The following is a 22,627-nucleotide window of genomic DNA, read 5'->3' as shown; positions in this document are numbered from 1 at the left end:
AGCCACTTGTGTAATAAGCCACTTTTTGTTTTCACTTGATAACTTCTCTTCATATTTCCGTGAAGGTTACTTTTTGCCTTTCAGAGCTTGGGTTTTCAGGCGCTTTTTCATTCTCACTAGCTCCTTTATTAGGTGATGCTGCCACACAGTACCTTTTTGGACATGAAGTAATTAGGACATGCATAGAAGCAGAATCAGAGGTATTCATCAACATATATACTTTTTCTGAGCTTCCCCATGCTGCTGTTCCTTTTTCTCACCCCTATTATCTTGCAGTGACCCCGGTCAACCACTGTTGCAAACTCTCCCTCTCTCAGTACGAGAGTTCAGTACCAGTTCTTCCTGGTCTTAAGTGATGTGCTACCCTTCAAATTTTCCAGCTTCAATTGACTTTTAAAGAGAGTCCCAGACATGGAGGAATTGCCCATTAGAAAATTCAACTTCCCAGCTAATTTCCCAGAACTCTGTCTGGTACTGATGTACAACTTACAATTTACACTGCTACAGCAATTGCCTGGCCATTGGAATATCTGGGCCATTAACTCTGTTTGCCTCTCCTCAAATGCTGCCAGACCCACTGAGTATTTCCAGCACTTTGTTTTCCTTATTTCTATCTTAGCTGCCAATTGCCTTATTTCTATCTTAATTGCCAATTCCATAAGTTAAGATTCTGAGATAATATGCTGAAGTTTAATCAGTCCTCTGATCAGTCTACAACTGGAATATTGTATATTGTCTAATATTCAAGTTATAAAGAAATCATTCAGTTCATTCAGACATCTTAGTGTGCAGACAAGTATGCTGTGAGGGTCATGGCTCTGAGAACAGCCATTTAATCATCCCTGCATCAGAGGTAACATAAAAGGGAAAAGATACTTTCTCATACCAAGTGCTACCAAAATGAATCAGGACAAAAGAGTTTCAGTCATCCTATGGAGCAAGAAATCTTGAAATTGACCATTCAACTACAATTGTCAACACTATTTGTAACCTCCACTGCAAAAGCTGCAATGTTCAACAAGCCACTCTTAGTGAACAATTCAAAGACTGATCCATATAACCATTCTTTACAAAACTTCAGTCTGTTGGACTGGCCTCTTATTTATAACTTGTGCACATTTGTGTCACCATTTCTTCTCGCATTTAGTAGATAATAACCTAACTCTCTTTCTACATCAAGAAAACCTGGTTAAATTAACATATTTTAAAACACAAGTTTGTTTTGGGTCTGGGAGAAAGGTACTTACAAGTGAAGGATAACAAAGTGTGGAGCTGGAGGAACACAGCAGGTCAGGCAGCATCAGAGTGGCAGGAAAGTTGACATTTCAGGTCGGGACCCTCTAATGCTGCCTGGCCTGCTGTGTTCTTCCAGCATCTGCAGTTCCTGCTGTCTCTTTACAAGTGAAGGGATCCTTTTAAAACTGACCTTGTTGTACACAAACAAGGGGGTAGGTGAATGACCCCTCTTCACCCAGGAGCTTAATAGCTTGAGGGATCCTGTGTGGGACTGTCATAAACTAGGGAAGCTCACTTGGGATCTGGCCGTAACGCATAATGTGTTAGTTCATCATGAAACTTGAAGAAAGAGCTGAATAAAAACCGAAAGAACTGCGGATGCTGGAAATCAGGAACAAAAAGTTCTGAGTTCTGAGGAAGGGTCACGGGACCTGAAATATTAACTCTGATCTTTTCTTCATAGATGCTGCCAGACCTGCTTAGTTTTTGCAGCAACTTCTCTTTTGTTGTTGTTGTTGTTGAAGAAAGAGATATACACTTAGATCGAGTATCTTCTGGTATGGTTAGCTAACCACCATTTAGTGCCAAGTGCATGGAATGTGGTGAAGTCTGTGCATGCGAGGTGATTCAGCACAGTTGTATTATACTTCCCCTTATGAGTCATTACTGCTCTGGAATTGATGTGGAAGATGAGCATCAAGCACGTGGTCTTCTCTCTTTGTTGCATCCTGTGGCGAGTTCCAAGTTCACACTGGTTATTCAGTAAGAAAGCATAGAGCAGAAGCATTACACTTTTCACAGCTGGAAAATGCAGCAGGCAAATCATACCAGGCTGCTGTATGGTACCATGCAATGTGTAATCCCAAATTGAGTGTTGGTAGTTTCATTGGAGTCAACTGAAATAAGTCTGCTTTTCAGTAACAGTGGATATTTTGATTTGTGTATCATTGAACCCCAGTATTAATGGACAGATAAAACATATAGCTGCTAAAGCAAGTGCACATGTGTAACTTAATGGCCCTCATTGACTAAGCTTTTGGTCAGCTCTGCTAATATTTCTACTTACAACTTAGTGCCTGTTTTTGTCAAACTGTTGTGTTTCCTTGTGTTAATTATGACATGCATTTGCACACTGTAGTATAACACTTGGCATTTTGAAATTCTACATTACATATCTTTAGTGCGAAAAGCAATAGATTTGTAACATGTTCACTTGCATAGTCTCTGAGACGAAAGTCTTTGCAATTATATCATAAAATCATATCATAGATAATATGATAGACAATATGATATAATTGTCTCAAACTAAAATCAATCAAAGCATCACTTATCAAAGTTTGGAATCAATTCAGTATTATTTGTACATCCTTAAAGTAATTAGCCTTGTGTGCATTTCACATTGAGAGAATTTGCTCAAAACTTAATAAAATAATTCCAATCTCTGAGCTCCAGTGCACTAAGTGATTTGTGTAATTTTGCTTTGTCATTTTGATAGTTTGGTATGTAACTAGAGGGTGGGTAGATAGTTTTGCCTTTTAAAGATATACCTATCATTTGAAGACTCAATGACATGATTTTTTTTTCAGACACTGCCCAGATCTGTTTATGTATCTGCTGATCAGGGTGAATCTTGGAATAAAGCTCAGTTGCCTCCTGTTAGCCATGAACAGGTAAATTCAACAAAATCTTCAGTCCCTTTCAGTCAGCTACTGACTTGTAAATTATGGAGCAGTAACTTTGGGAAATGAGGAATGTGAGATAATACAATGTACTTATTTTCTACAAGAGATAATTTGACGACTGTTAGCAGCCTTCCATTTTGATGAACAATCTGATCCATACAATCATGACTGACATTCACTGCAACATGAGAATTGCTGATTTTGATCTGCCATCCCATACCCCGCACTCTCCCATTCCACTATCTATCATATGTTTCAGTACTGTACCATTCACCAAACACAATTCAATTTGCTTTAGTTCTCATTCTGTTTCTGTTCTTTAATGATATTACCATTAACTAGGGTCCCTAGGCCTAAGAGTGGAAATCTATTAGCTGCTATTTTTAAGTGTAGAAATCTACACTTACCAAGATGCAATAAGAAGGTCTGGGGTAAGAATTAGAGCGTAAGACCAATCGGAGAGCTTTTTCTAGACAGCAGGCACAAAGGCAGTGGGCTGAATGGTCTCCTTCTGGGCTATAAAATTACATTCTTTGTTTTTACATCTGATATTCCAAAAAGTGCTTCTGTTTATCAGTAAGCTTAATCTTGTTTATGTTTGGAAGCATTGAATCATATTTCCAGGATGAGGACAGTTTTGAGCTGGTTGCAGATGATTTACATTATTTGAATTCTTATAAGTAGATATACTCGGGACTAACAGGGACAAGAACAAAAATGTGATTTTAACATTATACATATATATGACAGCATGTGTATCTTTCATATACTCTGCAGTAAAATCTGGGCCATATTCACCGCATTGTTGGAAGCTATTCTATCATCATTGCGTCACACATGAGCCTGCAATCAATATTGCTGCTCCTACCTTTCCCCAAGTTCAGGTCTGCTGGGGTCCAACTGTATTGAACAACTCTGAATAGTTGAAACCAGGAACCTAAACAATCGACAGAGATTCAATTCTTTATCATTTCAAAAGTGGGAGGGAACATTTCAGAATGTTTTTCACTGAGCAATTAGTGATTGTGAGAAAAGACTTCACAAATAGGTCAGTCATTGGGGAACTTGCTGATATATCACACAATAAAGAAAGGCTCACAAACATATATGATGGAACCTCCCTTGAGTATTTGTCATATGCTCAGTGGGGTAGACTGTAAATTAGATTCATAAGCTCAATTCTTTGGGTTTTGTGCATCGTGTGCTTCTAATCTTCCTGATCCATTTATTTTATTCATACAGTTATCCTCTCACACCAGTTTCTTTTTGCTGGTAATTCCTGTTGAATATTTGAGTAACAATACAACTGAACATTTTTTTTTCACTGCTATGTTCAAATGGATTTGGAATGGCAGTGATGAAATTATAAATTTCCAGTTGTTTATTTTGTATTGGTGGCAAACGATTCTGCAATTGAAATCTGTCCATTTGTTTGACTGCAATGCTTCAAGTATGTCAACGTAGCTGGTGTCACATATGAAGTAGTTGTATTTGGCAACACTTCTTAGTGTTCCCCAGCAATATCCAATTTGTACTCACTGTCTCCACCAGAGGTCAGATATTGCATTTGAATAATTCTTATAATTGTGTTAACAGCCCTTACATAGCTGCAACAAATTGTTTTCCTGTTCAATCTCCTGGGCCTGTTTATTCCTGCCAACAAGGGTTGTAAACTAGACAACAAGGTGCAGGGCTGGATGAACACAGCAGGCCAAGCAGCATCATAGGAGCAGAGAGGCTGACGTTTCGGGCCTAGACCCTTCATCAGAAAAGGGGGAGGGGAAGGGGGTTTTGAAATAAATAGGGAGAGAGTGGGAGGCGGATAGAAGAGGGATAGAGGAGAGGATAGGTGGAGAGGAAACAAACAGGTCGAAGAGGCGGGGATGGGGCCAGGAAAGGTGAGTGTAGGTAGGGAGTTAGGAAGGGGATAGGTCAGTCCAGGGAGGACGGACAGGTCAAGGGGGCGGGATGAGGTTGGTCGGTAGGAGATGGAGGTGCGGCTTGAGGTGGGAGGAGGGGATAGGTGGGAGGAAGAACAGGTTAGGGAGGCAGGGACGAGTTGGACTGGTTTTGGGATGCGGTGGGGGGAGGGGAGATTTTGAAACTTGTGAAATCCACATTGATACCATTGGGCTGCAGGGTTCCCAAGCGGAATATGAGTTGCTGTTCCTGCAACCTTCGGGTGGCATCGTTGTGGCACTGCAGGAGGCCCAGGATGGACATGTCGTCTGAGGAATGGGAGGGGGAGTTGAAATGGTTCGCGACTGGGAGGTGCAGTTGTTTGTTGCGAACCGAGCGTAGGTGTTCTGCAAAGCGGTCCCCGAGTCTCCGCTTGGTTTCCCCGATGTAGAGGAAGCCACACCGGGTACAGCGGATGCAGTATACCACATTGGCAGATGTGCAGGTGAACATCTGCTTGATGTGGAAAGTCTTCTTGGGGCCTGGGATGGGGGTGAGGGAGGAGGTATGGGGGCAGGTGTAGCACTTCCTGCGGTTGCAGGGAAAAGTGCCGGGTGTGGTGGAGCTGGAGGGGAGTGTGGAGCGGACAAGGGAGTCACGGAGAGAGTTGTCCCTCCGGAAAGCAGATAAAGGTGGGGAGGGAAAGATGTCTTTGGTGGTGGGGTCGGATTGCAGATGGCGGAAGTGTCGGAGGATGATGCGTTGGATCCGGAGGTTGGTGGGGTGGTACGTGAGGACGAGGGGGATTCTTTTTTGGTTTTTATTGCGTGGACGGGGTGTGAGGGATGAGGTGCGGGAGATGTGGGAGACACGGTTGAGGGCGTTCTCGACCACCGAGGAGGGGAAGTTACGGTCCTTGAAAAACGAGGACAACTGAGATGTACGGGAGTGGAATGTCTCATCCTGGGAGCAGATGCGGCGGAGGCGAAGGAATTGAGAATAGGGGATAGCATTTTTGCAGGAAGGTGGGTGGGAGGAGGAGTATTCTAGGTAGCTGTGGGAGTCGGTGGGCTTAAAATGAATATCGGTTTCGAGGTGGTTGCCCGATATGGAGACAGAGAGGTCCAGGAAGGGGAGAGAGGTGTTAGAGATGGTCCAGGTAAATTTAAGGTTGGGGTGGAAGGTGTTAGTGAAGTGTATGAACTGTTCGAGCTCCTCGTGGGAGCACGAGGCGGCGCCGATACAGTCATCAATGTAACGGAGGAAGAGGTGGGGTTTAGGGCCGGTGTAGGTGCGGAAGAGGGATTGTTCCACGTAACCTACAAAGAGGCAGGCGTAGCTTGGGCCCATGCGGGTACCCATGGCTACCCCCTTTGTCTGTAGGAAGTGGGAGGAATTGAAAGAGAAGTTGTTGAGTATGAGGACGAGTTCGGCTAAGCGGATGAGGGTGTCAGTGGAGGGGGACTGGTCGGGCCTGCGGGACAGGAAGAAGCGGAGGGCCTTAAGGCCATCTGCATGGGGAATGCAGGTGTAGAGGGACTGGACGTCCATGGTAAAGATGAGGTGTTGGGGAGGGTTGTAAACTACTATGATTAGGAATATTAGAACCTGGAGCAGAGATAAACTATGTAGCACTTCAAGCTAGACCTGCTGTATAATGACTGATCTACTTTCCACCCTATTCCTATATCCCTGATTTTCTTACTGCTGTGTTTAAACCTTTCCATCAAAGTTAACCTAAAGTGATAGGATTCCACGTGTCTGAATACAAGAGGGCTCTCTAATGTGGAGTGGTAGGATTGTGAAATTTTTTCTTCACTCAGAAAAAATTTGGAGGTTTCCTGTATAAGATGATTGTGTAATTTGTGATTAGTAAGGCAGAATCACGGGATAATATAAAAACAAAGAACTGCAGCTGCTGGAAATCTGAAATAAAAACACAGCCCTGAAGAGACTCTGCCGGTCTTGTAGCATCTGTGGAGAGAAAAACAATGTTAATGTTTGAATCTGGTATGACTTCATTGTAACTACTCTGAAGAGTTGTCATTAGACTCAAAATATTAATTCACCACTGATGCTGCCAGACCTACAGAAGGAATACATTGATTTGCACCAGTTGCATTTCTAACAAAAATACTTTATTTCTATTCACTCTTGTATTATAGCCCAAGAAAATGAGGGGGAGTAGATGAGGACAAGGCAGTCTGTAGAAGTAAAACAAAATGCTTTATGTTCCAAGCATTTTCTGTCACTCTCTGACAGAGGGAAAGAGCTTCACGTATCAGGTGCAAAAGTGCATCAAGTCAATGGAAGGGATGTATATTAAACGCAAACCTGTCTTTCCACCCGTTGATGGGCTTCTAATGTATTTCAGGCTTTTAATGTTTCTTTACGAGAATTTCTCTTTGTTTGGAGGGGGATTATTGGGAAACAAAGCAACTGACCTAATTATTTAGTATGGAGCTGAAGTCTGTGTTTTTCATACTCAACGAAAGTGTATATACAATGTTTGTATCGGTGGAGGAAGGCAGTTGGTAATATGAGTAATCTTAAGTGGATGCTCTGTTTTCCAGTTTTACTCTATACTTGCAGCAGACAGTGAAATGATCTTCATGCATGTGGATGAACCTGGCAGTGAGTAGCACTTCATTTTAAGTTCACGCTTTTAAAAAATTGCACACTTGTTCAATTAATATACTAATGATGATTCATTGTGTGTGTGTGTGTGTGTGTATGTATGTATGTGTCTAACCGCTGAACTTTTTGTGCTGACACCCGAGCAATGGTGTAATTGAAAGGTTGCATTCATACTTGTTTCAGATGTGTCAATGCAGTTAGCCGGAATAATAAACCAAAGGGGAAAAAATGCAGTCCATCTCAAAACAGTCATGAATGGCACAATTAGGTATTTAGTGACTCTGTTTTCACTTGTCGTTTTGATTTTTGAAAGATGCAGTTCCATAGCATGGTTACCTTCCATATTGAAATCAGAGTGGGGTTGGCTAACTAAATTTACGAGTCAAGACTTCCACTCTTCTCAGGTGCCAAATAATACACTGGCAGCAAAGAATAACAACTGCAAAAAGATCACTTTATCTTGGATGTTGATATCAACTGACCACAGTGCCCACTACCATTGATGGCAGTACCCAACCCCAATTACAAACTGCCAGTGGTTTATTCAGCAAACATGTGACGTCCAGCACCCACAGTATTTTGATTCTGCATCATGGTTGTTCTTCACTTGTTGAAAGCCGTACACATGCACAAGAGTTCTCAGGTAACCTCGCCCATGTTTTGCTGTGTCCTGGGTAGTTTTCCTCAATTTATATGTGGATATTATTGTACTTCCAATAGTTTGAGTGATGTCTCACTGGAAAGTTGAAGCCAAGGTCCCATCACGAGGAAGCGTTCTAACATTCTGTCTTCAGCAGGCATGTTTTAAATGGAAGATTTCATACACAACTGCTTAAAGTTTAATGTTTCTTCGTTAGATACTGGGTTTGGTACAATCTACACTTCTGATGACCGAGGAATTCTATTCTCCAAGTCTCTAGAGCGTCACTTGTTTTCTGACACAAGCAGTACATCTGATTTTACAAATGTAACGTCACTACGTGGAGTCTACATCACAAATGTGCTGGATGAAGGTAAAAATACACAATTTCCTGGTCTTTTCAATTAAAGTAAAGCTTACTACTCTTAAGCTAGTGTGTTTATGATGCAGCACTGAAATATCTCATCTTCAGAAATTCATAAGTAAATCAGATTTGACTTAATCAGTCTTTTAACAGTTCATGGATACTTGGCTTATAAGGGAAGGATGGACTTTCTTTTATATGGCGCCTTTCACAACCTAGCCCAGAGTGCTTTACAAAAACGAAGTATTTTAAAAGCGTTGTTCCTATTGCAAATAAGAAGAGTGACAGCCAATTTGTGTGCAGTAGTGTCACACAAACAGCAGGGATGATGGTCAGGTAACGATTTTATTTAGAGATGTTGGTTGAGAAATAAATGTTGGCCCAGGTAATGGTACAGTTCCCATGTTCTTATTCAAAATAGTGACATGGGATCTTAGTACACAAGTCAGGTGGTATTTGGAGGCTCTGTTCAATGTTTATCTGAATGACTGTGCCTTCAAACCATGTAGCACTCCCTCAGGGCTGAGGTCCTTGGAGAGAGGCTAGAAAAAAGAGCATGATGTGCATCGTAGTGAATCACGTTGATGCTTAAACAGGATTGTGGCCAGAATTTCTGTTTATTTAATACCAAAGGGTGGATTTAAAGAATTTACAGTTCTGCTCTGGTATAAAGAACACAATTGCATAAAATCTGCACTCAACCATGTTTACTTGCAGTGTAAACTCAATTAGGTACAATCCAAATAAATGCAAAGCTTGAGTATCCTCACAGCTTGCAGAAGGAGGCCAGATCTTTGTTTTGTATAAGCTGATTAAAATGCATTTATACTGCAAACATTTTGTTAACTGGCACCTATGAGACCAGGAGTGTGCCAGTTGGTCCAATATTCCGGTCGATCAAGAGATCCACATAATCAATGTAAAAACATGCACTTAGTAGTAGAAATGTAATGCAGGGAGTATACACATCACTGTTATACTTTATCTATGCCATAAATCACTTAAATAACGATGCAACTTTACCTTAAATAAAACTTAACAGCAGAGAGCCTTCTCACTCATATCTTCAACTGATTACTGAAACTTCGCGATAGATCATGGTAATACAATAAACTTCTTGTCATTGAGGTATACAATTTTTGCCTGTTTACGAAAGGTGTTGGTTAAAACAAAGTTTGCTATATTTTAACTAAAACATCACAGACTCTAGTGCCCAAACTACTACAGGAGTTCGCCTATGAGATGTCAACCAGGTAAACAGCAATTAAGACTGTTTCTCTTGGAGTTTTGTCATTATTTCAGAAACTCATGCATGCCCAGCACTCTCAGAACTTAAACAATATTTTGTGTCCCATAATATCTTAACTTATCTTGATTTCCACACTTTTACCTTTTAGTCCTTCCACCCCTTGAAGTTGAAACATCTGAACCTCCAGCCCCTTTCCTTTCAGTGCTGCCAGGTATACATCTCACCCCCTCCATGATTACTGTCAGCACCTTTTCATCCCTAATTCCGACCCCGTAATTGTCGATAATGAGTGATCCCAGACTGCAGTTTTGCAGTGTGGTGCTACCCCCATAAGTAGCTCCCAGTTTTTTTTCTGCTTACTGTGATTCTCACTAAAGCCACTGTCGCTTCTGTCTACTCCTCTGCATTGTCTAATTAGAGAGGCATTGGACACAAGCTGAAGAACTCATCAACTGAGGAGAGGGGATGCAAAAAGATGATGCTGAGACAATGAGAACTGGACAATCGTGCAATAAGAAAGACATCTGAAAGCCTCACTGCCCATTTTGTTGACTGATCCCAGGACAATTCAGGACCACATGGCAACTGATGTGAACAAATGCAGCCCTTAATAATTAGGATCTTCATTCAGGGACGTGTTTGATGAATAAGGTGACACTGTATCACAGCCAAAGACTGTGGAAAATAGGAATGTATGATCACTCTAGCAAGTGTGTGGTGCTTTCTACATTGGAAAAGCCATAAGAGTCCAGCTTTAGCATCAGAAATAGACGCTGGTCCTTTCACAAATACTTTGAGGGCACGGTACTCCTGTTTCAGGCACCCTGAAACATGTTGTTCAGCAGTGGTTAGTTTAACATTCCTGTCATAACATAAGTGCATTTTCTCTCAAGTAATCATCGGCAAAGTCATGGAGCTTCTCTTCCTGTTAATAACTTCCCTTTCAACACATTTGTAGATAACAATATTCGATCAATGATTACATTTGACAGTGGAGGCGAGTGGAAGCCTTTGAAAAAGCCGGACAATAGTCACTGCAACACAACCAAGGATTCACAGATGGTCAGTACAAAAAAATTTGCTGTTATAGAGCATCCTTTTCTGGTAGTGCTTCAGTGGCATTTCAGTGGCACTTGATGACCAGGGAGCGTAGTTACAATTGTTGCTGTTTGCCTTCTCTCCAAGCCCAACTGTACTGAAATTAGGAGATGTTGCTCCCTGTGTGTAGCTGTCAATAACTGTCCAAAGATCAGTCCTGACCTTGCAATGCCTATCCAACCTTGGCCTCGGCCATTATTCACTCAAGGTGTCCAAGGCAGGGAAATGCAGAGAGAGCCACCAAGGTGCAAAGCCTACTTGCAACCTCAGGACCATCTGACAGATACATGGTGGCCTGTGAGGGTAGCTCAGAGGATTTTCACAGATTACAAATATGCAGTGCTATGCTGTACAATACAGCACACTGTCAGACAGTTGAAGCCATCCCAAGGGCTGTACTTCCAATACCTGGATATAGATGTCATTTGTAGAAGGTTTCTACCTTCTTTGCCTCTGACTCAGTCCAGAAGAAAGGTGACTCAGTTCTCCGGTCATCAAGGTTCAATTTAATCATTTGTTACTTGTGCCTTTATTAGAAGAAGTAAAATATAATACAACAAAAGTCTCCTTTTCAAGTCAAACCATATGTGAAAGAGATTTTTCTTTTCCATGATCAGTATCTCAGTGAAGATTCTGAGTAACTGCTTAGCACTTCTGATGATTTTATGGCTTTAGGGTACTAATATATTGCTTCTCAGACTAAGAAATGCTTTGCTTCTGTTTTCTGCCTTTGCAGAGGACCCATATGAAATCAGCAATTACTCATATGTTCAACCACGTGAGGTGGCTCCTTCTGTTTTATAATACTGTATGTTGGTGCATCACAAATTATATTGTCAGGCAACTCAAAGTAAATAGAACACCATAATATGGTGTCCCCCCGTCCTCACTTACCACACCACCAGCCTCCGCATCGAAAGGATTATAAGCCACCATTTCCATCACCTCTAACAGGATACCACATCCAGATACACATTCCCGTCCTCTCCTTTCTAAGCATTCTGCAGGGGCAGTTTCTTCCAGGATATCCTAATTCTCTCCTCTTCCATTCCTAACGCCTCCCCACACCCCCATGGTACTTTCCTGTGCAATCGCAGAAGGTGTAACTGCTGCCCATTTACATCCTCCCTCCTCACTCTCCAAGGCCCTCGATATACCTTGCAGGTAAAGCAGTGATTCACCTGTACTTCATTCAAACTAGTCTACAGTATTCACTGTTCACAGTGTGGCCTCCTCTACACTGGAGAAACAAAATGCAGACTAGGTGATCGCTTTGCAGAACACCTACACTCTAGCCATAAAAATGACTCAGAGCTTCCAGTCACCTGCCACTTCAACTTGCCACCGTATCCCACGCTCATTTCTATCACAGGCCTACTGCAGCATTCCAGTGAGCCTCAGTTCAAGCTCGAAGAACAGCGTTTCGTTTCCTCAGCCTCTGGGACTCAACATCGAGTTCGATGACTAACTTTATAACCTGATTCCATCCTTTCTTGTTTTCTTACCCACCTCTACACCCAGTCCTGTTATGAATGACATGGGTTGGCTTTAGAACAGTTCCCCATTTGCATGCACTCTCGGGCTTATTATGACATTACAGGGTTTGGTTTCAGTGCAGACTACCCATTCTCTGCTAGCCTCATTATCATTTATTCAGCTTCTCTTCTGTCCTCGCCAGCTACCCGTAATCCCCTCATTTACTTAGCCCTTTCATATCTCTCTGTCTCGGTCTCTCTCTCTCAGTCTTTCTCTCTCGGTCTCCCACTTTCTCAGTCTCTGTTCCATCTTCACCCATTTGCTTGCTGTCTCCACCTCTAACAACCATCCTTGCCTTCAGTGTAAGTATCAAATTTTCTCACCTGCTATCAGTTCTGATGATTCAATGGACTTGAAATGTCTATATCTTCCCAGAGATGCTGCCAGACCTGCTGAGTTTCACCAACAATTTGGTTTTGTTTCATATCTTTAGCATCTGCAGTTCTTTGTTTGGACTAGGCCAGGCTGCATCAAGGTGCTTTCTACTCGCTGTATTTGGACTCACTCACTCAGAGTCTACCTTAACACTCACAGCGTCCCCGGCTTGCATTACCCTACCTTCCCTTTTTGCACTTTGCCATCTCAGCCAGATGCCAGGCTCATATTACTGCTGTCTTGCAATGCCATTTAGTACAGACATAAATCCAGGAAACTGGTCATGGTAGTCAGTAGGCTTCACTATCAAGGGGGATAGCCTTTATTCATGGGTTCTGGGCATTGTAAATCAAGCATAACTTCTGATATTAGTCTGAGCAGGGCATAAATTAAGAGATTACTGATGAAGTTTCACTTCTGTAACTGTTATTTTAATTTACATTGATTTTAATTTGTGTTAACCATGAGCTACCAGGCCAATAAAAAGGTGTAGAATTCACTTTAAATAATCAATACAATGAAGATATTTCTTAACGCACTCAAGAAGTACCAGCAACAGATGACTGTCCATGTTTCACTCAGATGACTGTGATACCATGTGCAACCTGTCTTTCCAATACAATCAATTCAGCCCTCCAGTTGCACTCACCGTAATCTGTTCCTCTCATGCACTCTCAGCTCTTTTGCATGCTTGAGCTATCTACAGCACTTGTGAGCATTCAAGCTCCAAGTCCCCCAGCCCTGCACAACTCGCTTCTCCCTCCTTCTGAAAACCCACAAACAGGATTGCCCAGGCAGACCCATTGTTTCTGCCTGCTCCTGCCCCGCAGAACTCATCTCTTCCTATCTTGACTCAGTCTTTTCTCCCCTGGTCCATTCCTTGCACACTTACATCCGCGATTCCTCTTAACACTTTATGCCAGTTTCAGAATTTCCAGTTTGCAGACACCAGCCACCTCCTCTTTACCATGGACGCACAATCTCTTTACACGTCCATCCCCCACCAGGATGGCCTCAGGGCTCTCTGCTTCTTCCTGGAGCAAAGGTTTGAACTGTCCCCTCCCACCACCACCCTCCTCCGCTTGGCTGAGCTTGTTCTCACCCTGAACAACTTATCTTTTAACTCTTCTCATTTTCTTCAGGTTAGATGGGTGGCCATGGGTACCCACATGGGCCCCAGTTATGCCAGTCTCTTTGTGGGGTATGTGGAACATTTCTTGTTCCAGTCCTATGCCAGCCCCCATCCACAACTGTTTCTCCGATATATCGATGATATCATCGGTGCTGCTTCCCTCTCTCATCCAGAATTGGAAAGGTTCATTGATTTTGCTTCCAATTTTCACCCCGCCCTCACATTCACCTGGCCTATCTCTGACTCCTCCCTTTCCTTCCTCGATATTTCTGTTTTCATTTCTGGGGACAGACTGGCCACTAGTATCCACTATAAACCCACCAACTCCATCAGCTGCATCCTCGCACCATGCTTCCTGTAAAGACTTTGTTCCATTCTCCCAGTTCCTCCATCTCCGTTGCATATGTCCCAATGAGGCCAACTTTGACAAGGGAACCTCTGAAATGTCCACCTTCCTCAACTGAGGATTCCCCAGCACCATTGTCGACCAGGCTCTCAACCATGTCCGACCCATCTCCGCACTTCTGCCCTCACCCCTTCTCTTCCTTCCTGCAACAGTGGTGGGTTGCCCTTGTCCTTACCCATCATCTCACCATTGTCCACATCCAGAAGATCATCAGCTGCCATTTCTGCCACCTCCAGTGAGATGCCACCACAGGACACACATTGCCCTCCCTTCTCTTGTCCACCTTCTGCAGGGACCGTTCCCTCCAGGACATCCAGGTCCACTCTTCCTTCAGTCCCAACATCCCCCCACAGCTCCATGGCACCTTCCCCTGCAACCAGCGAAGGTGTAACACCTGCCCACTTTCCTCCTCCCTCCTCAGTATCCAAGGGTCCAAACATACCTTCTAGGTGAAGCAGCAATTCACCCGCATTTCACAAAATCTAGTGACTGCGTCTGCTGTTCACAATGTGGTCTCCTCTACATTGGGGAAATGAAGCTTAGACTGGGTGACCGCTTCACAGAACACCTACATTCTGCGTGAAAGAAAGACCCTGAGCCTCCAGTAGCCTGCTACTTTAACACACCATCCTGTTCACTGGCCAATATCTCTGTCTCTGGCTTACTGCAGTGTTCCAGCAAAGCTCAGCACAAGCTGAACAAACAACACCTCATTTTCTGCTTAAGGACCCTGCAGCCCTCCGGACTCAATATCGAGTTCAATAATTTTAGGGCCTAAACTGTCCCAATGTCCTAGCCCCCTTCCCCACACCCCAGGCCTTGTTATCACATAGTCTGCCATTACACACTGCCAATTGTTAGCCACTAACAGTCTCCATTAACAGCTATTCACTCTTCCAGCCAGATTGTTATCCACTCCTTTGTCTATCCAACTGTTTTCTCTGTCTTTGGGCTCTATCCCCACCTATCATTTACTCCTTACCCCCTCCCCCCATCTAATCTTCTGCATCTCAACAGACATTTTCCTAGCTACCATCAGTTCGAAGGAAGGGTCACTGGACCTGAAACATTAACTCTGATTTCTCTTCACAGATGCTGCGAAGCCTGCTGAGCTTTTCCAGCAACTTCTTTTTTTTTACGTATGAGCATTTCAGCCCCTTTCATTTGCTCGTCCAACACTTCTCTAGGAGCTTTTGCAGTTCTATTTTTCGTTTTCGCAAACAGAACACCAACACCAAGAGCTTTGCTAGTTTCTCCACATGTGAATTGTGCTCCTCTATCTCTCTTTGCTTTCTCCTACATCTGCAACTTTACCCTTTAGCTATTATGGAATCACAGAGAGAATTCTTATCATGCAGAAGGAGGCCATTTAGGCCATCTTATCTACATCAGCATATCTCTCCACACGGTTTCTTTATATTTTAATTACTTGCTAGAATTCACGCCAGATCAAGGATTGCCATGTCACTTTGACAATTATTTCATATTTTTCAAGAAAATTTACAATTGATCCTTTTACAACTAATGCAAATACCTGAAAGTATTTTTAAAACATTATCTAAAACAATTTCAGATTGCAAAAAGATTTCAAAGAAATAACAAATTTCCCTCTCTAGTACAGTTTCCAGGTCAAAGGTTGTCACACAAGTTTACTTGAAATCATGAACTCCAGTTGATTAATTGTCCTTTTCTCCCCTCATGATTTCCCACCTGCACAAACCTACACGCAACTTCTAATGGTTATTCTTAACCAAAAGTTAACAGTCTAAATGTCCTTTTAAAGCTTGTAAACAGTTTGTTGGATAGAAACAATCTTCAGAGTAGCATATATGACTGGTCTTTCTGACTGGTGTGAAGTACTTCACACTTATATCTGCTTTGTAAAATTACAGGTGGCCAAGTATGTTTAAAATCCACTTGGTTATAAACTATGAGCTATCAATGAGCCATTTCTTGTGGCTCTTAATAAATAGAGAGTAGTTACATGTGTAAGCCAAGAAACAGTGATCCAAAGTCAACCTAAAGATCAATTTTATGAGCTGTTTGTCAGTATTTCTGCCATGTTACTTACACCCTGTTTGTTTTTGCTTACAGTGTAACCTTCACATCCATGCTGCATACAGCATCTCCCAGAACCTGAAGGTCCCTTTAGCTCCAATCAGTGCAGCGAATGCAGTTGGATTGATCTTAGCCCATGGTAAGTCTTCCTTTTAACGATGTTTAGCTTTTACTTGTAGCTTAACTTTTACTAGCAATTTGTCTTTGGATTGCTGAGTAAGAGAAATCTTTGTCTTTGTGAATCAATTGTGACAGGTAGTGTAGGAGATGCCATTTCTACTATGATCCCAGATGTTTATGTGTCTGATGATGGAGGGTATACATGGTCAAAAGCATTGACTGGCCCACACTTTTACGCCATTCTCGACTCAGGCGGCCTAATTGTAGCAGTGGAATCCAATCCTGACAAGGCCATTGACAACGTGAAGTAGGTTGTTTTCTTTCGAAGCAAATTATTGTATATTATCAAACATGCAGGTCATCTAACTTCTAGCAGCTGTAACCTGTTGAAGCATGCTGTCTCACCTGTTAGGTTTAAAACCTATATCAATGATGAGACATTCTTTTGCAAAATGCATGGTTGAAGATAGTTTGCCTGTTTCAGAATTTAAAGGTGCAAAATTTGCCATTATTGAATTATCATTTTCAAACTATTAAAATTGATCTCTAACCCTAACAACATGAGTTTAACTCTGAGCCAGTTCAACCCGACTAGACCAATGAATAGATTTACAGTCCACTTAAGTACATCTTGCTATTTATCTTGGCTGACATTGACCATTAGCTAATATGTGTTAGGTTTTTGTACACCTTCAGCAAGTGTACCCTCATACATATTAACACCATTCTATTTTTTAATAAAAGGTACTCAACTGATGAAGGACAATGCTGGAAAAATTATATTTTCACAAATGAATCATTTATATTTGTGGGACTTGTATCAGAGCCAGGAACCAAGTCAATGAATATTAGTCTCTGGGGATACAGACAAGAAAGTACTTATTCAACAACTTGGCTGTCAATAACCATTGATTTTGAGGAGCTCCTAACAAGAGACTGTAAGTTAAACTTTGTTGCTCATTATTTTATTTCCCTGGAGATATAACAACCTGGAGCTGGCTAAGTGCCAAAGTAATGCAAGGCAAAAAGGGTCAGGGTACTAGAGGTGGATCAGTCAACCTACTTCCCTTTGAATGTGAAAGGTCCGATAAATATTCTGTTTGTAAAGTTTCAACACTCAGACCCTAGTTCAGCATTCTAGTGATGTGGAGGCTGCTGATCAGCATGTGACCACAGTGATACATTTAGCTGAATTAGAGATAGGATTGTCTTGGACATACGCAATCCTGCCATCAGTATGTTTCTGCTTAATAAGGAGAGACTTATTCTCAAGAAAGCTCTCAGCATGTACAGAAGCTTCAAGTGGTCAAGGATCAGCTAGAGCATATTAATAGAAGGACAGACAGGGTTTTGTATTATACCGAGAGTAATTACAGAACAAAAACCAGAACAACATGAGGTAAATTGAGGTGAGAGCGACAGCCCTTGACATCAAAGCCACATTTGAGCAAGAATGCCATCCAGGAGCATGAGCCAAGCTGCAATCAGTGGGTATCGGGGAAAAAACTCTTCGCTGGTTGGGGTCAATCCTAGCACAAATGAAGATGGTTGTGGTCATTGGAGGTCAGTCATCTCAATTCCAGGACATCTCTGCAGGAGATCCTAAGGGTAGTTGCCTAGGCCCAACCATCTTCAGCTACTTTGTCGATGATCTTCCCTCTATCATAAAGTCAGAAGTGGGGATGTTTGCAGATGATTGCACAATGCTCAGCACCATTCTCAACTCCACAGATAATGAAGAAGACCTTGCTCAAATGCAGCAAGACCTGTACAATGTCTAGACTTGGGCTGACAATTGGCAAGTACCATTCACACTACACAAATGTCAGCCAATAACCATATCCAATAAGAGACAATCTAATGACTGCCCCTTGACATTCACTGGTGTGACCATCACTGAATCCCCCACTGTTAGCATCCTGGGTTCTACCAGATCAGAAACTCAATTGGACTCCCCATATAAACACAACGGCTACAAGATCAGGTCCCAGGCTATGAATACTGCGGCGAGTAACACACCTCCAGATACCCCAAAGCCTGTCCATCATCTGTCCAAGGCACAAGTCAGGAGTGTGATGGAACACTCCCCATTGGCCTGGATGAGTGCAACTCCAAAAACACTCAAGAAACTCGATACTATCCAGACCAAAGCAGCCAGATTGATTTGTGCCACATTCACACAAAACGTCTCCTCCCTCCACCACCAATACACAACAGCATCAGTGTGAACCATCTACAAAATGCACTGCAGAAATACACCAAAGGTCCTTAGTCAGCACCTTCCAAACCCATGACCAGTAACATCTAGAAAGACAAGGGCAGCAGATGCATGGGAACACCATCCGCAAGTTCTTCTCCAAACCACTCACCATCCTGACTTGGAAATATATCGCCATTCCTTCACTGTCGCTTGGTCAAAATCTTGGAATTTCCTCCCTAGCAGTCTTCTGGGTCTACAGGACATGGTTTGCAACAGTTCAAGAAATCAGCTCACCACCTTCTCGAGGGCAACTTGAGACGGGCAGTAAATGCTAGCCCAGCCAGCAACACTCACATCCCACAAGTGAATAAAAACATACGGGGAGCCAATGCTGGGCAGTCCAGGTGTTTCTCCACCGAGTTTCAATGTGCACAGTTTACATATTTTTCATTATCAGTGACAACTTGATGATATTAAATAGACAAAGGCCATAATACAATGGCTTCTGGTATGCTAATAATGGTATTCCTGTATAGTAATTGTGTTCCGGGACTTAGAGTCATAGTTGTACAGCATGGAAACAGACCCTTCATGCCGAACATAATCCCGTATTGTCCTTGTCAGAGACATTAAAGAATGTGTGTATTCTTCCTATAAGGTTTATGAGGATGAACCACTGACAGTAACTTTCTCCATTTCTTAATTTGGTTATCCTGTGCATTGTTTTTGTGTGTCTCATTTCTTAATCGAATCACCCCACAACGGTGTTTGTGTATGCTTTGGAGCCCTAGCTACTGGACCTGACAGGCAGTCTAAAATTAAAACAAATTTTACACCTCCAGATGCAACTGTTCCCACATTAAAAAGCAGCTCGACTCTGACGTGATCTGTCACATTCCAAGCTGTGTTTGAGGCACTGTGAGATGATGCTGAGAACCCTCTAATTGGTTTCTGCTGCTGGTGACTTCTCTGTGATTATTCTCTGCTCCTGATTATATATCCTCTGCATGTAAGATTGTGTTCCATAAGAACACTGCCTCAAAAATCTTCCAATTCTTGAAAATGCCTTCCCTAAACTGGAGCTTTTTTACTCCTCATTCAGGCCAAGAAAAGGATTATATCAAGTGGTTAGCTCATTCCACAGACGCTGGTGAGAAAAATGATGGCTGCATTTTGGGATATAAAGAAACATACCAGAGGCTTGCAAAGGCGTCTGTTTGCAGAAATGGAAGGGACTACATTGTGAGCAAAGATCAAAGTTTATGCCCGTGCATGAAGGATGACTACATGTGGTATGTGTCAAACTAGCTTGTTCAACTTGTTTCACATGTTGCAGTTCTTAAATACTTTGGTCTGTCACCTTATTCTGTTGAATATGTCAATCTGGTTATGTGATACTCTTTAACATCATGTGATGTTCACTTGAAAAATTTGAACAAATCTTTCTTTAAAGTTCAACAATTTCAACAAAGTTCTGTTTTTAAGACTCAATTCATTTTCTGTGTGTCTCATTTAATGTCACGAGTTGTATATTCAATATTGTTTGTCAGTTTTCAATTTTAGTTTGTTTTGTGCAATAAAGAGTCATTCCCACTTAATTTTCATCATGGATCCACATACAGAAATCAAAATTGAGGGAAATCCTAAAACTTTGCATTTTCAGTCTAAGGAATGTTTTGTCTCATTACAAGGGATGCTATGACAGGATTCTCTGGGTCACTCTTTGAAATCAGCAGATACTGAAGTGGCAAATTACTGCATATAGGTGGAATGTGGGAGACGGAGGTAGATTAGTGAAAAGAGAGACATTTGCAACTAGCAGACTTGGCAGTGGGGAGTTATTTCTGGCAGGCAGACCTGAGAGGGCAAGAGATATTTGCAAAAGGTAGATCAAAATAGTTTTTAATCAGATGTAATATAAAAATAAACAGTGCTGGAGAAACCCAGCAGGTCTGGAATGCATCTATGGAGAGAGAAACAGTTAACGTTTTGAGACTGGTATGACTCCTCTTTGGAACAGAAGTATTTCTGAAGAAGACTTATTTGGACTTGAAACATTAACTCTCTGGTTCTCTCGCTGCACTGATGTTGCTAGTCCTTCCGAGGTTCTTCAGCACTGTCTGTTTTGCTTTCAGGTCTCCAGCATCCACAGGACCATTGCCTTTATTCAATCAGAGGGATGGATTACAGATTTTGACATATTGTTTGGAGGGCGAATGCATTTTCAAGGGAGTTTGCATGAACAAATTGAGAGAATTGCCTAAAATCAAAACCTAGTTTATAAAGTGCAACAGAGGAAATCATGCCCTAGTATAACGAGGTTATTTTTAGGGCTGTCGCCTTTTTCCAAGTACAAAAGTTAACATGAAGCATGAAAGCGCTGCGATTTCCGACTTGATCCTGCTAACTTGATTTGAAAATCTTTCATGAGCAGGTGTTCTTGCTGTCTCCAAGCTGCATTTTCAAAAATTTGGAACAATTACTCAGTAACCAAATAGCCTGGTAAAGAATGATGTGAATATCAATCCTAATTCTTATTTTTAAATACTGCACAGTACACATGCTGAAAGTACCATAGATCAAAACGCTTCACATGTGACACAACAGCACATGATGTTGCACTCTTGAGTTATATCTGTAAATTGTGCATCAGATGGTTATTATTTCAAAATAGAAATAGCGCTATCCTTTACTAGAGTGAAGTGGATTCCTTTTCAATCAAGGTGTTCCTATGTCCTCTTCACTGTCATATTGTTGTGTGAGGAAAAAGTGTGTTTTATCATTAAGTTAAGCAGATGAAGTATTTGATTTGGTGAGGCATGTTATATTCATTGTGTTTGCGAAAGAGAGATTTCATCAAGTATCAGTGAGTTTAATATGTATTTTCGCCTTTGGTTTCACACAGTGATTTTGGATACTACCGTGAAGGAGATAGTGATGAATGCATAGAGCAGCCCGACTTGGCTGATCATGTGTTGGAATTCTGCTTACAGGGAAAAGAAGAGCTGCTGAAAACGCAAGGGTAAGCCTTTTGTTTTTGCAATATGCCTTTGGTACTTTTTATAAACACCTGATAATAAACCTGCATTGACTAAGTTAGCTCAGTTGGCTGGACAATGCAGAGTGATGCCAACGGCATGGGTTCAATTCCCACACCAGCTAAGGCTACCATGAAGGACTCTCCTTCTCCACCTCTCTCCTCATGCTAAGGTGTAATGACCCTCAGGTTAAACCACCACCAGTTGTCTGTCTCTCTCTAATGAGAGAACAGCCCAGTGGTCCTCTGGGACTCTGACTTTATACAAGTTGCCTCAGATAGATATATTGTTCCAATTCAGGAACATGATTTTGGGTTTTATTGGTCTGGTAAAATTGACCAAACTTCTACAATTTCTGTATGGGTGCCCAGACCAAGGTGAGAACATACACATATCATTACTTGACGCACAGCAGAGAGACAACAGCCGGTGTGGTGAAACCTCCAGGAATGCTCGCAGAATTGGCAATCTTAGGTGTGGACTGTGCAGCTGGGAATTGGTTTGATTAATTTTTATACTAATGTCTTTTAACCGAATCCACTCTACTCATAAGTGATTTTCTAGCCTTTAACATTCCTTAGCAGAGAACTCAGAACTTATCTTTGACAAAAGAGCGTTTATGCAAAGCCTGCCCTAACTAAAATGAATTGCTGCCAAAGATACATCTGTCTGAATATTCACATTGAGTATAGTTTACCTCTTAATGTGTTATAAGCATCAAAATAATCAATTCTCTGTTAATAACAGTTAAGTTCCTGCCCTTTGAATACTAAAATTCCCTCACGAGGCAACAGGAATGTGATTGTGAGAGATAGTAGGAACTGCAGATGCTGGAGAATCCGAGACAACAAGGTGCAGGGCTGGATGAACACAGCAGGCCAAGCAGCATCATAGGAGCAGAGAGGCTGACGTTTCGGGCCTAGACCCTTCATCAGAAAAGGGGGAGGGGAAGGGGGT

The 22,627-nt window shown here is 42.0% G+C and overlaps 1 protein-coding gene across 1 annotated transcript in view; it reads left to right on the top strand.

The window, feature by feature from the left end:
- The window catches only part of LOC109916673 (sortilin-like), a 98,625-nt gene that overhangs the window by 58,369 nt on the left and 17,629 nt on the right, over positions 1-22,627 (top strand). Inside the window, exons 9-17 of the mRNA XM_020516411.2 lie at positions 2,823-2,906; positions 7,391-7,451; positions 8,312-8,467; positions 10,666-10,769; positions 16,349-16,451; positions 16,568-16,739; positions 17,177-17,370; positions 19,735-19,924; positions 21,538-21,654. Of these exons, the coding sequence (XP_020372000.1) occupies positions 2,823-2,906; positions 7,391-7,451; positions 8,312-8,467; positions 10,666-10,769; positions 16,349-16,451; positions 16,568-16,739; positions 17,177-17,370; positions 19,735-19,924; positions 21,538-21,654 (1,181 nt within the window). The remainder of the gene's footprint in view (positions 1-2,822; positions 2,907-7,390; positions 7,452-8,311; positions 8,468-10,665; positions 10,770-16,348; positions 16,452-16,567; positions 16,740-17,176; positions 17,371-19,734; positions 19,925-21,537; positions 21,655-22,627) is intronic.

This window comes from Rhincodon typus, chromosome 18 (assembly GCF_021869965.1).
Source record: "Rhincodon typus isolate 14 chromosome 18, sRhiTyp1.1, whole genome shotgun sequence".
Classification (NCBI taxonomy): domain Eukaryota; kingdom Metazoa; phylum Chordata; class Chondrichthyes; order Orectolobiformes; family Rhincodontidae; genus Rhincodon; species Rhincodon typus.
This window is presented reverse-complemented; position numbering and strand designations above follow the sequence as displayed.